We start from the raw sequence: 14,074 nt of genomic DNA on the forward strand, positions 1-14,074 counted from the left end.
TCTGTAGGTGGGCAATTAATTCTTCTGTTCTAGCGAAATGCTTGTTGGTTAAACAGCCAATGTATTTGGCTCGCAGTCCCGTGATGATATAAGAGAGAGTTTGTTCTTCAGTGGCGTTCGGGAAGTATTGCTGGACTAACGCCTTTTTAGCAATAACGTAGGTGTGAATGGGCTCGGTTACCACCTGTTTTCTCTGGAGAATTATCTGTACAGGATCCGCTGAAAGGTATGATCCCTTAAATAGCGTACTTAGCTCGTCTTTGATATGGGTGTATGTCAAGTCTACAAAATTGGGTCGTCTCTGTATGTCATGAAAATAAGTTAAAGCGGTGTCCGTCAAAAATAAAGGTAACATCTCTTTACGCTTAGCTTCCGACCATCCTGCGGCGTGTGCTACATTTTGGAGCTTGAGGAAAAATGAGTCAATGTGCTTGGGGTCATTTCCGCTAAATGGTGCCGGGTATAATGCAGTTGGAATTTGGGTGGCCATGTTAGTCGTGGGAATTTCTACAGTTAAGTGATCAGAGTTATTAGTACCTTTAGAGGGAGTAGGAACTTCACCTGGGGTACTTGCTAAGGGCTGGGGTTGGTTTTTGTCGGGTGTTTGTAGTCCAAGGACAAATTGAGGGTAATTTCTATTAGCAGACCTTAACCGTGTTAGTGGAGGGGAGGGAATTGGGGATAAAGGTCGTGGATTTATTGGATTTGCCGTGATTGCAGTTGCTAACTCTATGATTTGGTCGAGGGAGGAATCTAGGTGTTCGTGCAACGCTATCTGTGACGTATTCATAAACGAAGGTTCGTCGTGCTGACCAAAGAACAAATGAAAGTATGGGCATACAGTTATTTACGTCATGAATATATCGCTGGTCAAATAAGTATAAGCAAGTGTTCTCATTCCTGTGTGAATGATGCTTGAATACATGTTATGCAGAAGAACTAGATTTTGTTGAAAAAGGGGGGGGGCTCGGCATAAAAGAAAAAAGAGGGGTTGTTGTCCATAGGGTAATACACATAATTGTCACTGGGTCTGACGCATCTTAAGCGTACTGTGGGAGTATGAGTTGGAATTACTAAAAATTTACTTTAAAAATGCTTCCAAAGTGGGAGGGAGGGGGGGGAGAGAATAATTTAATGTAAAGCAATTCGTACAGGAGGGTACTTAATTGCAAAAAGGGCCTGAAGCACCTCCACCATGTTGTAACCCCGTTTTCCTGGGGTTAGAGAGGTACAGGGAAGTTTCATTTAAACATTTAGGTAGAGCTTAATAATGTTTGATGGCTGAACCTGCTCCGTAGGAGGGTAGAGATATGGAAAGTTGGTGTAAGGTTATTCACGCTTGTTCATACCTGGTAGATGTGTGTGTTGTCTTGTCCTAATGCTTCTCGCAGACCGAATCGTGACAGTTCCAAGGTTCTATCCAGCGACCCTCAGTTCACCAAGCCAAGCGATCCCTTGCGCCTTGTAGCATGCTAGGCAGCGGTAACTCCGTGTTCCATCGTCGTAGTTAGCAGTGTAACGTGTTGTAGTCGGACTAGTTATCCATGTAGCGTCGATGAGTGTCAGAATCAAAAGAGAGCGAGCTCCGGGTAGGAGCTTGCTTTTATCATTCTAGGCGTCGAAAGGTTGTTAAACCTTTCAAACGTGGTAGATCCTGTTTAGATCCACGCGTTTGCCTTTCCAGTTCATTGTCTTACGAAAGTTACAAGTTAGCGCATTCTTGGGATCGCTCGCTGGTCGGACAAGTCCAGGAAATAAGCAAGTGTGAATATTAACATGACGAGGTTTTCTCGGTTTAATAATCTCCATATCTCTACAACATATACGAGGGTCGTTCAAGTCAATCGGGGACTTTTTTTTTAAAAAAAAATAGAAGAACAAATTTCAGTGTGGTAACTGGATTTATTTTTCCACATAATCTCCTGCTACAGTTATACACTTATCCCAGCGTTTAACTAAGGCCTGGAATGCTTCGGCATAGAAAGATTTATCATTACGGCGGAACCATTGTAGGACAGCATTCTTCACTTCATCGTCAGTGTTGAAATGTTTTCCTCTAAGGAATTCCTTCAAGGTTCCAAACAGGTGGAAATCACTTGGCGCTAAGTCAGGACTATAGGGGGGTGTGGTAATATCTCCCAGCCGATTTCCTGGAATGTTTGGAATGTGCGTTGAGCGGTATGCTGTCGTGCATTGTCTTGCAAAAAGAGAACACCCTTTGTGATGAAACCCGGACGTTTCTTCCATAAACTCTTATGCACATCACGCAGAACACTGCAGTAATACTCACTGTTGATAGTATAGTATAGTATTGATACTTGCAATTTCACGACAGGTTATGCGACGATTGTCCAGGATCAGCTGCTCCACGCGCTGAATGTTCCCAGGAATGACTGGCGTGGGCTGTGATCCACCACGACCGGGATCGTCAGTAATAAAGATATGGCCATCTTTGAAGCGCTTACACCATTCAAATGTCTTACTGCGACAGAGTGCCTCATCACCGTACTGAGCCTGAAGTCTTCTGTAAATTTCAGCAGGTTTTCTGTCCTCGTTCACTAAAAAACTTCATCACAACACGCTGTTCCATGTAGACGTCCACACTGTTGTCCGCCATCTTGAATAACGGTCTATGCAGAAGCACGCGAAATAAGCACCGCCTACCAGTAACAGCACACAGTTGCCAGTTCCTACTGCATATAAAACCTCCAGCCTAGGTGTCTATTTAAACCTGGAAATAAAATAAGTCCCCGATTGACTTGAACGACCCTCGTATATTCTCAAGAGATGCGAATGTACATTTGCATCTACAAAATGTTATGTGAACCTTTAAGAAGAACATGGATTCTCAAGAGATTTAACATTAGTACACAAGCAGTTCTTTGAAATGCAAAATTAATTCCTGTTGTGCCAGATTCAACTTCAGAAACACGAGATTTGGAAGCACTTCAGGAAGTAACCTGCTTCTTCTCTTATCGCAAATCTGTTCAGCAACACTGAACACTCAATCACTGAATACTGATGCAGCAGGTATGCCCAAGTATTTTCTCAGGACTTGCTTGAGATTTGAATATTCATTTTTGAATTTCCAATGCAACAGCAGATCCTGGTTCAGCAATGTACTGATTTATTTCCGATCTTTAGTTAAGTTGATCCTCTGAATGAGAGTTTGCAATCATTTTATTACATAAACTCTACAATAATGATGAATCATAACCTAATTGTCAATAAATCTTACAAAACTAGAATATAAAACTTGTTAGAAGGTAAAAACTCTAGAATAATCTGTACTGGTTTAAATACCGGATTTTTGCCAATGCAGATGTGTCAGTTTCGGCCGATTTTCATACATCTGTAATAGACTTCGGCACATCCCTAGCTGGAAGAAAAAAGGTTCCCGGATCAAATTTAAATTCAGTTGGAAAAAAGGTTCACGAATTTAAATTCAGCCTAAAAAAAGTTTCCTGGACCGAACTGAAATACTTAAAACATAAAAATGTTCTGTAGGGTCTAGAACCCATTTACACTTGATGATTTCCTCTCCTGGAGGGGAATTTAATTTATTTACAATTCCTGGACATTTAACAACTTGAACAATCCAGGAACCTATACATTCTAATCAGGCACGTATCTAGAAATATATTTCAATTTGGGGTCCGAACCAAGTGTGTCAAAATAATAATAATAACATAATAGTATTAATTAAAATATTCAAATTAATATTGTATTTTTATTACGTGAATAGGTAAAACGATGGGTTAAGGATAGTGATGTATCAGCACATATTCATTATCTAGCTTATGTACAACTAAGGTCGGAAAAGAAAAAAAGAACCGGCCTGGCAATGAAATTAATGTCAAATAGATAAATAATTGAATATCAAAAAAGGATGTTATATTCAGTTGACGAAGAGTCAAGTTCCTGGTAATAGATCTTGCATAAACCATCTTTGGTACTGTCATTGATTGATTTGGTGTTTTAAGTCCACTTTATGCACAGTAAGGCTAATCGGGACTGGACCTACAGTTTAAAGTGGAATCTGAACCACTATGTGCCTCCGCCGGGTGTCGAACCTGGTGCCTGGTGGACGGTACTGTCATTGAAAGTCGTATGATGCCAATATAATCCTTGCCGTAGTTCAGCTGAAACAAATAACCCTCAAGTAAACAAAAAGTATATTTTCATTATTTAATTTTAGTTATTATATTACTTCATTATTTAATGTTAATACTTAGTAAGTATTTTGGGGCAGAACCTCTGGACCCTCCCCTAAATACGTTTTTGATTCTAATGGGTTCAGTTTTTTTTTCTTTTTTCTTGCACAATTTAAATTGATCCGGAAATCCCAGATCGTATGTAAATTTCTCAAATACGTGATATGAAAACCATGAATCCAATTATGATAAGCTATACAATGTGATTTTAAAACATTTAATTTAATAATAAATACAAGACTGGATTATAGCTAATTAATCCTTGTACTGGAGTAGCTTTTCTAAAGAAGTCTGTACCAGTAAGAGCATGTATTACCTAACTCCCGAGAGCACTATAAAAGGGGTACACAACCTGCTTCGGGAGGAGAAGGCAAGGAGGTGGCCAAGTAGGTAAGGGATTCAAGCTGAGTCGCGAGAGGGTCGACTGCTGCCAGCTGCGGATAGTTCACTGCAGGGCTGTTAGAAGCCATGAGGCCCACGCCGAGCCCTGTCCAGAGGCGAGACCCTTCAGGCCACCCAGTGGAACCAACGCCCAACAGCCAACCGATCCAGCATCCAGGATCGAAAAAATAAGTACCTGCCCTTTTATGGTGCTGTTGCTTCCGCCCCTAACTTCAACTGGAGTGCTGTTATTAACACAATAAAACTCAGTCAGTTAGCCATTTATTTATGTTTCTCTAATTTAACTGCTCTACCTCTGACTTGTCGCCTGTTGCTCAACGGGTCCTACCCTCGACTACAGAGGGTGAAATCCGGTACCGCTAAGGTTTTAACGCCCCCAATTGTGTCTCCAGGGACCAGCCCTGGGACAGAACTTTAGCTCGTAATGATATGGCAGACTCTACCATATCGAAAATTCGGCTAGCTTCAGTCCAAAAATTATTATTCTCATTTAATTATACATGTGATACAGAAAACACACAAACATTAAAAAACACATACTGTACTCATTATTTTTTTTTAAAAAAAAAGGTAGTGTAAATGTCCGTAAGCAAAATTTAAAAATATGTATATAATATGAACTGATTTTAAAATCCAGAACCAGGTAAAAATTTTCAGGTGCCACGTCAACTGGGCATCCTGTATTTTTCTACCTCTGAGTTCGACAATTGAGAGCTCCACTTATTAATTAATTAATCTTACAGTTATTCTTGTCCTTTTAACTCTTTAATATGTGTTGTTCAGTTCAGTATATTTTCTGCATTGATTACTGCATTTTCTTTCACAATAATTATACAGTGAAGTGTCGATTTTACGTTTTTTCAGAGAACGAAGCTGGAAAACCTAAAATGCAGGAAATGTAAAATCAGAGAAAATTTTATAACATTTTGCTATGTGGACCATCGAGATTGAATGCATAATATAGGAAAATGTAAAATTGGGTTTCCACTGTATTATGTCAATATCTGATCACGACTTTTGGCCCATCCTCTACACTAACAAAACCATATTGTAATTTACATAAAAATATTAGTTTGGGTTCAATAAAAAAATTCAGTGCAAAGTGGATGCCAGATAATATATTCTGTAATGAAATCCAAGATTTTCTTTTTAGAATGCTAATTTATCACTAGGGTGTAATTAAACTAACCAGTATTTAGCCTTTTGTTTTTAATTTTTGTCATATGTCCTTAATTTTGACCAGTTTCCACCCTTGAGTGTCCAACTTCCATGTGTAAGTCCTCTGTTTGGTTAACCAGTGCACACACAGTCTCTTTGTCAGTTGACGTTGGAGTATATATACTCTTGAGAATGGTGCAGGGTTAATGTTGATTGTTTTATGTTTGTATCTGTTTACCCAAGAAATATTTTACATGTGCATTAAATATTTTCCAGACACATTACCTGTCGTTGCAAGTGGAGAACGAAAAGTTGCAAAAACGGGTTCAAGATACGTCGACACAAAATCAGCAGGCGACTGATATGGTGAACTATCTGCAGAAACAGAAGTTTCAACTGGAACACGACCTTGAAGACACACAGGTGAAATGATACAACAAAGTTAAAGGGGGAATCAATTACTCTTACCTCGATCTTATTCGTAGGATTTTGCATGTTGTCAACATGTTTTTTTTTTTAAGAAAATAATAAAAATCCAGAAATTTAACTTTAAATCACCTTAACCTCTGAATTCTCAAATTTTTGACAGAAGTTTTAAAACTTAAATTACATTTTAAATGGATTTTTTTTAAAAAGACAAGCTTTAACCATTGCTTCTAAAGAAAACATTCTAAAACACTGTCGCTACATCCAGCAGTCAGCCATGATGTACCACTCAAGGATCTGTACATACACTTGGATCATAAAAAAAGCCTAACCTACACGGTTGTTAAACTGGATATTTACATACAACCCTGTCGGTAAATAAACACATTGAGGGCAACTTACAATCATATCTCATTCCTGATATTTTCAGTACAAGGAATCGCCTATTCTGGTTTAAAAACAAAAGCAACGAGGAACACAAACAGTGGAATGGCTAGTGACACCCAATTTACACTTTTTGTTTCCTTTCAGAAAATCCAGTCAAGAATTTCACAGCAATGAAGAGCACAACCCACCCAAGCATTGCAGTTTAGCATAAAATATAGAAAGAAACTTTTGTTAAATACCGAGAAAATAGTACTCACTTTTTCCGCGAAAAACTTCTATTAATTTTAGTTTGCCACTGCCACCATCCTTGGAACTTATTGCACTGTTGCTTGGCATGTTTCTATTGGCCCTGTGAGTACTATTTTCTCGGTATTTAACCATGTCTCTCATTTCCCAATTATGTAAACTTTTGTTGCATTCAAATTCATGCATGGTTGAAAAGGATTGTAGTCAAAAGGAAACAGAAATTTGAGTTATTTATAGTTTTCAGAATTACAGAAATTTAAGTCTTCAGTTTAGCAATGATTACCAGCTTCTGAGCTTATGTTTGAAAATATAATTTGCTTTGCTTAAGGGTATCTATTCAAAGTTATAGCATCCTCCTCCATGGCAGTGTGGTCTAAGGCACTTTGCTTTGGACTCTGGCAGCGGGACAGCATGGATTCGAGTCCGCCTGGGTTCAGTCTCTGAATTCTCGGCCTGTGTATAGAACTGGTGGTAACCCACCATCGTGAGGAAATTGGAGAGATACGAATGAGTACCATAACCAGGTCACGGATATCTTGTATAACGGTTGGGGCTGAATCCACGTCACCCCATTACTGGTTGAAGATCTCCACACCTCTAGGCAGGATTGTGGGAGGGAGACTGGCAGTCAGGAGATAGGACAAGACTACAGGGATGGCTTCATATGAAATTTTGACTTATACCCATGAAGCACCGATACAAATTTTATCAATATTCTACTGATTCAATTTATAATTCCAAATGGTATTTGAAGAGTCTGAATGATTCATTGACCTCCTTAATAAATATGTTTCAAGGTGACTGCAGTACAAAAGAAGTAGCATATTTTGACAGTTACTTTTGAAAAATATATGGCATGGGATTATCCATATAAATTTTGACAAAATGGCAAAATTGTACCCTACATTATAAGATTTTTCTAGATGTATTGGATTGGTAAAATAATTGATAATTTTTTCTGATAAACTGATTCACAAATATGCCTATACAGTAAAACCTCATTAATCCGAACCCCGATAAGCCGGACTTCGCTTAATCCGGACAGGCAATAGACAGAAGAAAAAAAGATAGCAGACTGCAAGGTTTGAAATGTGGCTACAAGTCAACAAGAGAACTTCCGAAGAAAAGGCAGCCAACCACTGTTTCCCGCAGACTTTGTACTGTATAATGTATTTATTCAAAGTTATATCAGTTCAGTATCCTCCGTGGCCTGACCCTATGCCCTTTAAATACACCATAATAAACGTGTTTTGTTGCTATAAACGAAGTTTTAATGCACTTTCTACTGTTTTTTTAAGGTTATTTCAGTTAATCCGGACTTTCGTTAAACCGGTCAACTTATCCCCTCCATTAATCCAGATTAACGAGGTTTTATGTATTATCCGATACCAATAGAGTACTGGTTAATTTGTCCCCTCCCTAATATTATTCAATAGTTTGTACAATTTTTGTTACAATTTTCAAGTATCAGTATCAGGATAAGTATGGGTATTGGTTCATAGTTGTATCGTGTCAGCATGCTACTATTAACATGTTTATTAATTTTATTGTGTTGTTTCAGAGAATGCTCAAGCATGCTTGTCAGTCCGAGAGACCAGTTCAGATTGTTATACCCGAGCAGACCAACAATAAAGAGAGCGAAGCCTCAAAACAGAGCTCTCGTCTGCCGAGTCAAGACCAGCAGAATCAACAGAACGTGCTGCAACAGCCTGAAAACCTGTCCAAGGTACAAGCCGACAGTATCAATCAGCCTTATGTAGATAGCATTCAAAAGACTATTAACGAAACGATTCCGCATGCAGTAGGCGCTCGACCAATTGCAGTAAGTAGCAAATCTAGCACGCATGTGGACGGAATTGCAGTTAAGCCTGTTACGGAATCCACCAGTCGTAATCGAACCTCCTCCGTACACGATAGCCTCGTACCTCAAGCAGCCATACACGACAACAGAGAAGAACATAAAAATTTAGCAGCATCAGTTGTTAACAACAATATTGCATCCTACATTAGTACACGAAACAACACACTGTCACATCTCCCGGATGGGATACTGTAAGAAAAGTCCCGTGAAATCTCAACACTGAGTGATCATTCTCATTACTATGTTGCATATGCATGTACTCACGCATGCTCGTAAAGGTGTACCTTAATTATTGTAGTGTAGTGGTTGTGGAAAGCATGGGTTATGCCTGGTATATAATGCTAACAAGCATGGCTATGATATTAGCTTATGTATTATATATTTTATCTATTGTTATAGATTTTCGTTGTGGTATTTCTAGGTATTCTATTGGATTATGCTCCTAGATGCATATAGTGATTTTCAGTGATATATTCTAGGGTTGGAAGTATTCTAGATCTGGTACAAGATATCAAGTATTATATATTTTTTACTTCTTTTTTACATATCCCAATAATGGCAACTTAAGGTTAATATGTATTTAATTTTGCGGAAATAAAAGTCTTCAAGTGTATATGTAAAGAACTATGTATTTTTTATGTGTTTTTATCTTTGTGTGCTGAGTATTTTAACCTGAAAGTACATATTGATTACATTATATAAATTCTTTGTATTGAGTCATGGACATTGCCAACACATTGATTCAATTGTAATTCTGGAGAGCATATGATGTCTTGAAACAACCAAATTGTTGCTAATTTTACATATACACTGTTATGCCTATGTCAACCAAAACGGCTAGAGTTCTAAATAATCTGTTCCATCCCTAATTTGTAAACTTACAAGGTTCTCAAAACACATTATTGAAACACAACATTCGTTTTATTTGGATGATGAACACTTCCTCGGTGGGGCATGCTAGAAAGAAACATAATTGTAAAATTGATGAGTAATATGAATTCATGCATCTCATTTACCATTGACTACCAGCAATTAAGCACATATACTATTTACTCTTCTCCATTTCTTCCTTGACAGTGTCATTTGAGTAACCTGCGTAATGGTGTTTTATTATTGTTGTGCTGTTTTTTTTTATTTTATTTTCCAACATCAATAGGTAATATTATGTTTGCGTGTGAGCCATGGTGTTAGTGATGTGTGAAAAAAGTAAAAATACTATTTTGTAAGAAATGAAGCTTTGTTATTAATAAGAGTTCTGAATGTTGCAAGGTAACGAAAATAAAATGAAGCCAGAATTTTATTTTTCTGTTGTTGGGTGGAACTCATCCTTTCATAACGTGTGTTGGCAAATAATGATACTGAAATAACTTGCAATGTTTCTCTCACCATGAATATCGAATGTATTTATAAAATACTAATTTTTACAACAATGTTATCAAACATTAAACTCCTTAAACCCATAGTAGAAAATTTACGAGTCTTCATCACAGAATATGTGCAAAATGGGCTTGAGTTCACAACAAATGATACAATTCAGGCAAAATGTTACATCTGCATTATTTAACAATGCGTGAAAAATAGGGATGAACCATTACTACTTGAAACTTATGCCGTTACTAATGCTTGAAAATTGCAACAATTAAAAGTTGTTCAAAATATTAATTAGTATTGGTGTTCCAGTGTAATTTTTGGGTACAATTTTGGGAGGGTCCGCAGCCAAGTAAGTCTCTACCTTGTTTCGTTAGTGGGTTGCATAATGATTCTTATTTCATGAAATTAATTTTTTTCACTGTTACAGTTATCGATACACTTTTGTTCATGCAATACTAATGCAAATAATGAAAAAAGTAGCACATATCTTCCATGTGTATTCTTCACTAGATTACTCTGCAACTCTGCCTTGCACTATAAACAAATCTAAACCATAATGTGGCAATCTTGTGTATTTGTTAATTTGGTTCATCTTACATCTGTTTTCTGCCACGTTTGGCTAATCGCAATCAACCTTGTGGGTGGGTGCTGGTTGAGTGATATGCATCATCGTACGAGGGACATTCGTAAAGTAATAATTATTGCCAAGTAAGAATACTGTAATGCACACGAGTTTTTGTGAATGAATCAGTCTTTCTTCACATAAACTCCACCCAGAGTGACACACTTCTCCCATTGATGTACCAACTTGCAGATGCCGTTGTTGTAGATGTCCTGTGTCTAGCTGTGCAGGAAATGACCACAGAAATGACTTCATCATCATCATTGAAATGCCTCCCACACGAGGACTTCTTTATTTCTGGAAAAAGTAAGAAGTCATTGGGTGCAAGGTCCAGGAAATATGGAGGGTGAGGGAGAATTTTGAAGCCCAAAGTGGCTACATGAGTTACTGTCTCCTGAGCAGAATGGGTGGCAGTGTTGTCGTGGAGAAGCTGCACTCCATTCGTCAGCATCATGTTACGTATTATGTTAAATACTGACCCCTAGCTAATTTTCACCTCCCTTACGATGACTGCAATGGTAATACAACGGCCTGTGAACACGAGAGACTCCACTTTCTTCACAATTCCGGCTACCTCCGAGAGAGAAGGCTGCCATCTTGCAGTCTTGTTGTACCTCACTGAAACCTTCTCGCACCTTTCCACTGTGTCATATGATGGAACATTCCCTCTGTACACCACGGGCTGTGCCATCTTGGTTTTCTGGCCCTCTAGCGATGTTCCGCAGAACTACTACGTGTGGAATGTGTACCAATCCAATATCTTAAGGGCCAAAGGCTTCCCCACATTACAAATTCTTGAAACAAGCTTGCAACTAAAAAGCAAAAAAATATTACTTTATGAACGCCCCTCGTATAATATCCATTGTTGGTTTTATATTCCTCAATTGGAATCTGTTACAACTTCCTCACAACATAACAATAGTACAATGGAACCTTGATTCAGCACATCTGATTGCATCAGTTTTCTTCTTCTAACATCTTCTCTCATCTTCAGATCAATTTGATATTAAATACTAATGTAAAAAATGTACTTTTTTATTTGTGTAGAGTTAAGATGATTATCACATCACATGCAGAAAGCATATATCTTGCCTTAAAAATGTCTAAAAGTCAACAAGATAAACACAAACACTATGTGACCACATCACACACTAAAAAAAAAATGTTTCGCATGACATTCATACATCATCAAGTTAAAATGTGGACCAGGAGGGGAAGGTTGAAAAGGTACACTGAGAGGAAGTCGAAATGTGAAACAAACAAAAAAGTATATTTTTTACATTAGTTTTTAATATATAGGGTGTCTGAATTGAAACTCCCTAATAGCAACTGTCTGTAACTCCACATGTATTTGATGTATCCAAATGAATTATACATCAAAGAACATACATAGTCTTAAATTTTCTGTGAGCAAAGTGTTATTAGTACATGTAGTAAATTTGTAGTACATTTCTACATGTGCTCCACGAGTCGAACTGAGGAAATCCTGTCGATACTCGATTTCCAGCAAGGCTGCCTGTAGCATGTGTGGTGTGACTGTCCCAATAGCAACTGTAATCCTTTCACAAAACTATTCCGTAGTGTCACTTTGGTTGAATACACCATGTCCCTGGCATACCCCAACACCATTGGTTGCTTGAGATTTAAAGACAAATTATTACTTCGAAGATTTCACCACATGGAATACAAAAAAAATAGCAACATCACCTTCCTCTCTTGCAACATTCAAATTTTCACAGTTATGCCACCATCAGTCACCTGGCATATGCAACAAAATGGTATCATGTTAATTATAAAAAATTCAAAATAGGACATTCCTATGTGGACACCATGTAAAATAACCAGAAAGATTTCACAAATATTTGGATTCAGGTGAACTTTTTTTAATATTATTCTACAGGTTTTTATGCAGTATTAGTAATCAAAGGTTAAGGTTCAATTCTGACCAACTGATCTATTGACAAGGAATATAAAATAGTTCACATGAAGAAACGGGATGAATTATATGAATAGAGTAAAGAAAAGTAGTCCACTTAAGATTCCATAAGAAACATGGGCATTCGGAATAGATGCTACCATTACCTTATATATTACAAACGTATATTTCATTTGAGTATATAATTTTCTTAATTATTGGAAGAACAGTGCAGGAACCTGATAACTTCAATCTGAAGAAGTTTTGTTTTGGGGCAACGTGGTTATGGGAGGGGGGGGGGGTTAGCCTTGTTTGACCCCCACTGGAAAAAAAATTACCTTGCCCCTCCCTGAAAAAAATCCTCCAGACATCCATGATAAGAAACCTTTCATTGCTAATATTCAAAGAACAAGAAAAAATGAAATCTCGCATTCCAAACACAAGGAGATATAATTCATGAGAATGTAAAAATAAACTAACATAGTGAATACCATACACAATAATTGGAAATTCACGATGTTACTGACTCATCTGTGAAGTAATTTTTACTTTTCACCTGCTGAAACAATCAGCCATATTATATAATTAGTGCTAATTTGCATAAAAAATAAAGTAGATGACATTAGTTAAATGCACAACCCCCCCCCCCCCCACACACACACACACACTCACACGTGTGTGCCGGTGTGCCGGTTAATAATTCTTAATTTTGTCGCTGGATTGCGCTGGAAGCAAGGGTTGGTGCACAGTCTCAACTGTTACGTCCATGTGTTGCCAGGACAATATGTGTCAAAATGCCGTGGATGTGCAACCGAGTGCGAGTGATCGTGATATTGGGTTTGTGAGGTAAACATGTTGACCTTCAAACCCAATAAGGAGCATGTGTGGCACGTCCTGCTTTTCTTGTCCAATCAAAAGATCATGGCCATGGGAAAGATCCAGATTGGTCGACAAAACACAGAAAAGTGATTTTGCAGCACGACAACGCCTCATCACACACACCGAAAGGCATCAGAGACACCATTTCTGCACTTGGCTGGGAATTCTTACCCCACCCACCATACGCACCTGACTTAGCCCCTTCGGACTACCACTTGTTTTCATCGATGTCTCACTCACTTTCCCAGCAACACTTCAACAATTACGAAGATGTCGAACAATGGCTTGCTGACTGGATCACCTCAAAATGTGAACAATTTTTCTGGTAGGGCATCCACAATTTCACGGACAGATGGGCAAAATGTATAGCTAGCGATGGCGCATACTTTGAATAAAGCATTTGTTATCTTTCTCCTCAGATACACTTGTTTTCTTTTGGATCAATTAAGAATTATTAACCGGCACACCTGGTATTATATTACTTTTTCATCAAGTTTTTTTCATTTTTTCACATAGAAGTGAGGTGTATTTGAAAGTTATTCATTATTTTATCTTATCTTCACATGCTAACATCAGTTTTTAACAGTTAAATA

At 37.9% G+C, this 14,074-nt stretch overlaps 1 protein-coding gene across 2 annotated transcripts in view; it reads left to right on the forward strand.

Annotated features, from left to right (window-relative positions):
• LOC145996145 (uncharacterized) overlaps positions 1–14,074 on the forward strand; it is a 71,476-nt gene that overhangs the window by 18,241 nt on the left and 39,161 nt on the right. Inside the window, exons 5-6 of one of the 2 annotated variants that reach the window (XM_083132481.1) lie at positions 6,051–6,197; positions 8,395–8,655. In XM_083132481.1, the coding sequence (XP_082988607.1) occupies positions 6,051–6,197; positions 8,395–8,655 (408 nt within the window). The remainder of the gene's footprint in view (positions 1–6,050; positions 6,198–8,394; positions 8,656–14,074) is intronic. The other variant, XM_083132482.1, reaches the window with a different exon arrangement.

Source organism: Lepisma saccharinum, chromosome 12, assembly GCF_977018435.1.
Source record: "Lepisma saccharinum chromosome 12, izLepSacc3.1, whole genome shotgun sequence".
Classification (NCBI taxonomy): Eukaryota; Metazoa; Arthropoda; class Insecta; order Zygentoma; family Lepismatidae; genus Lepisma; species Lepisma saccharinum.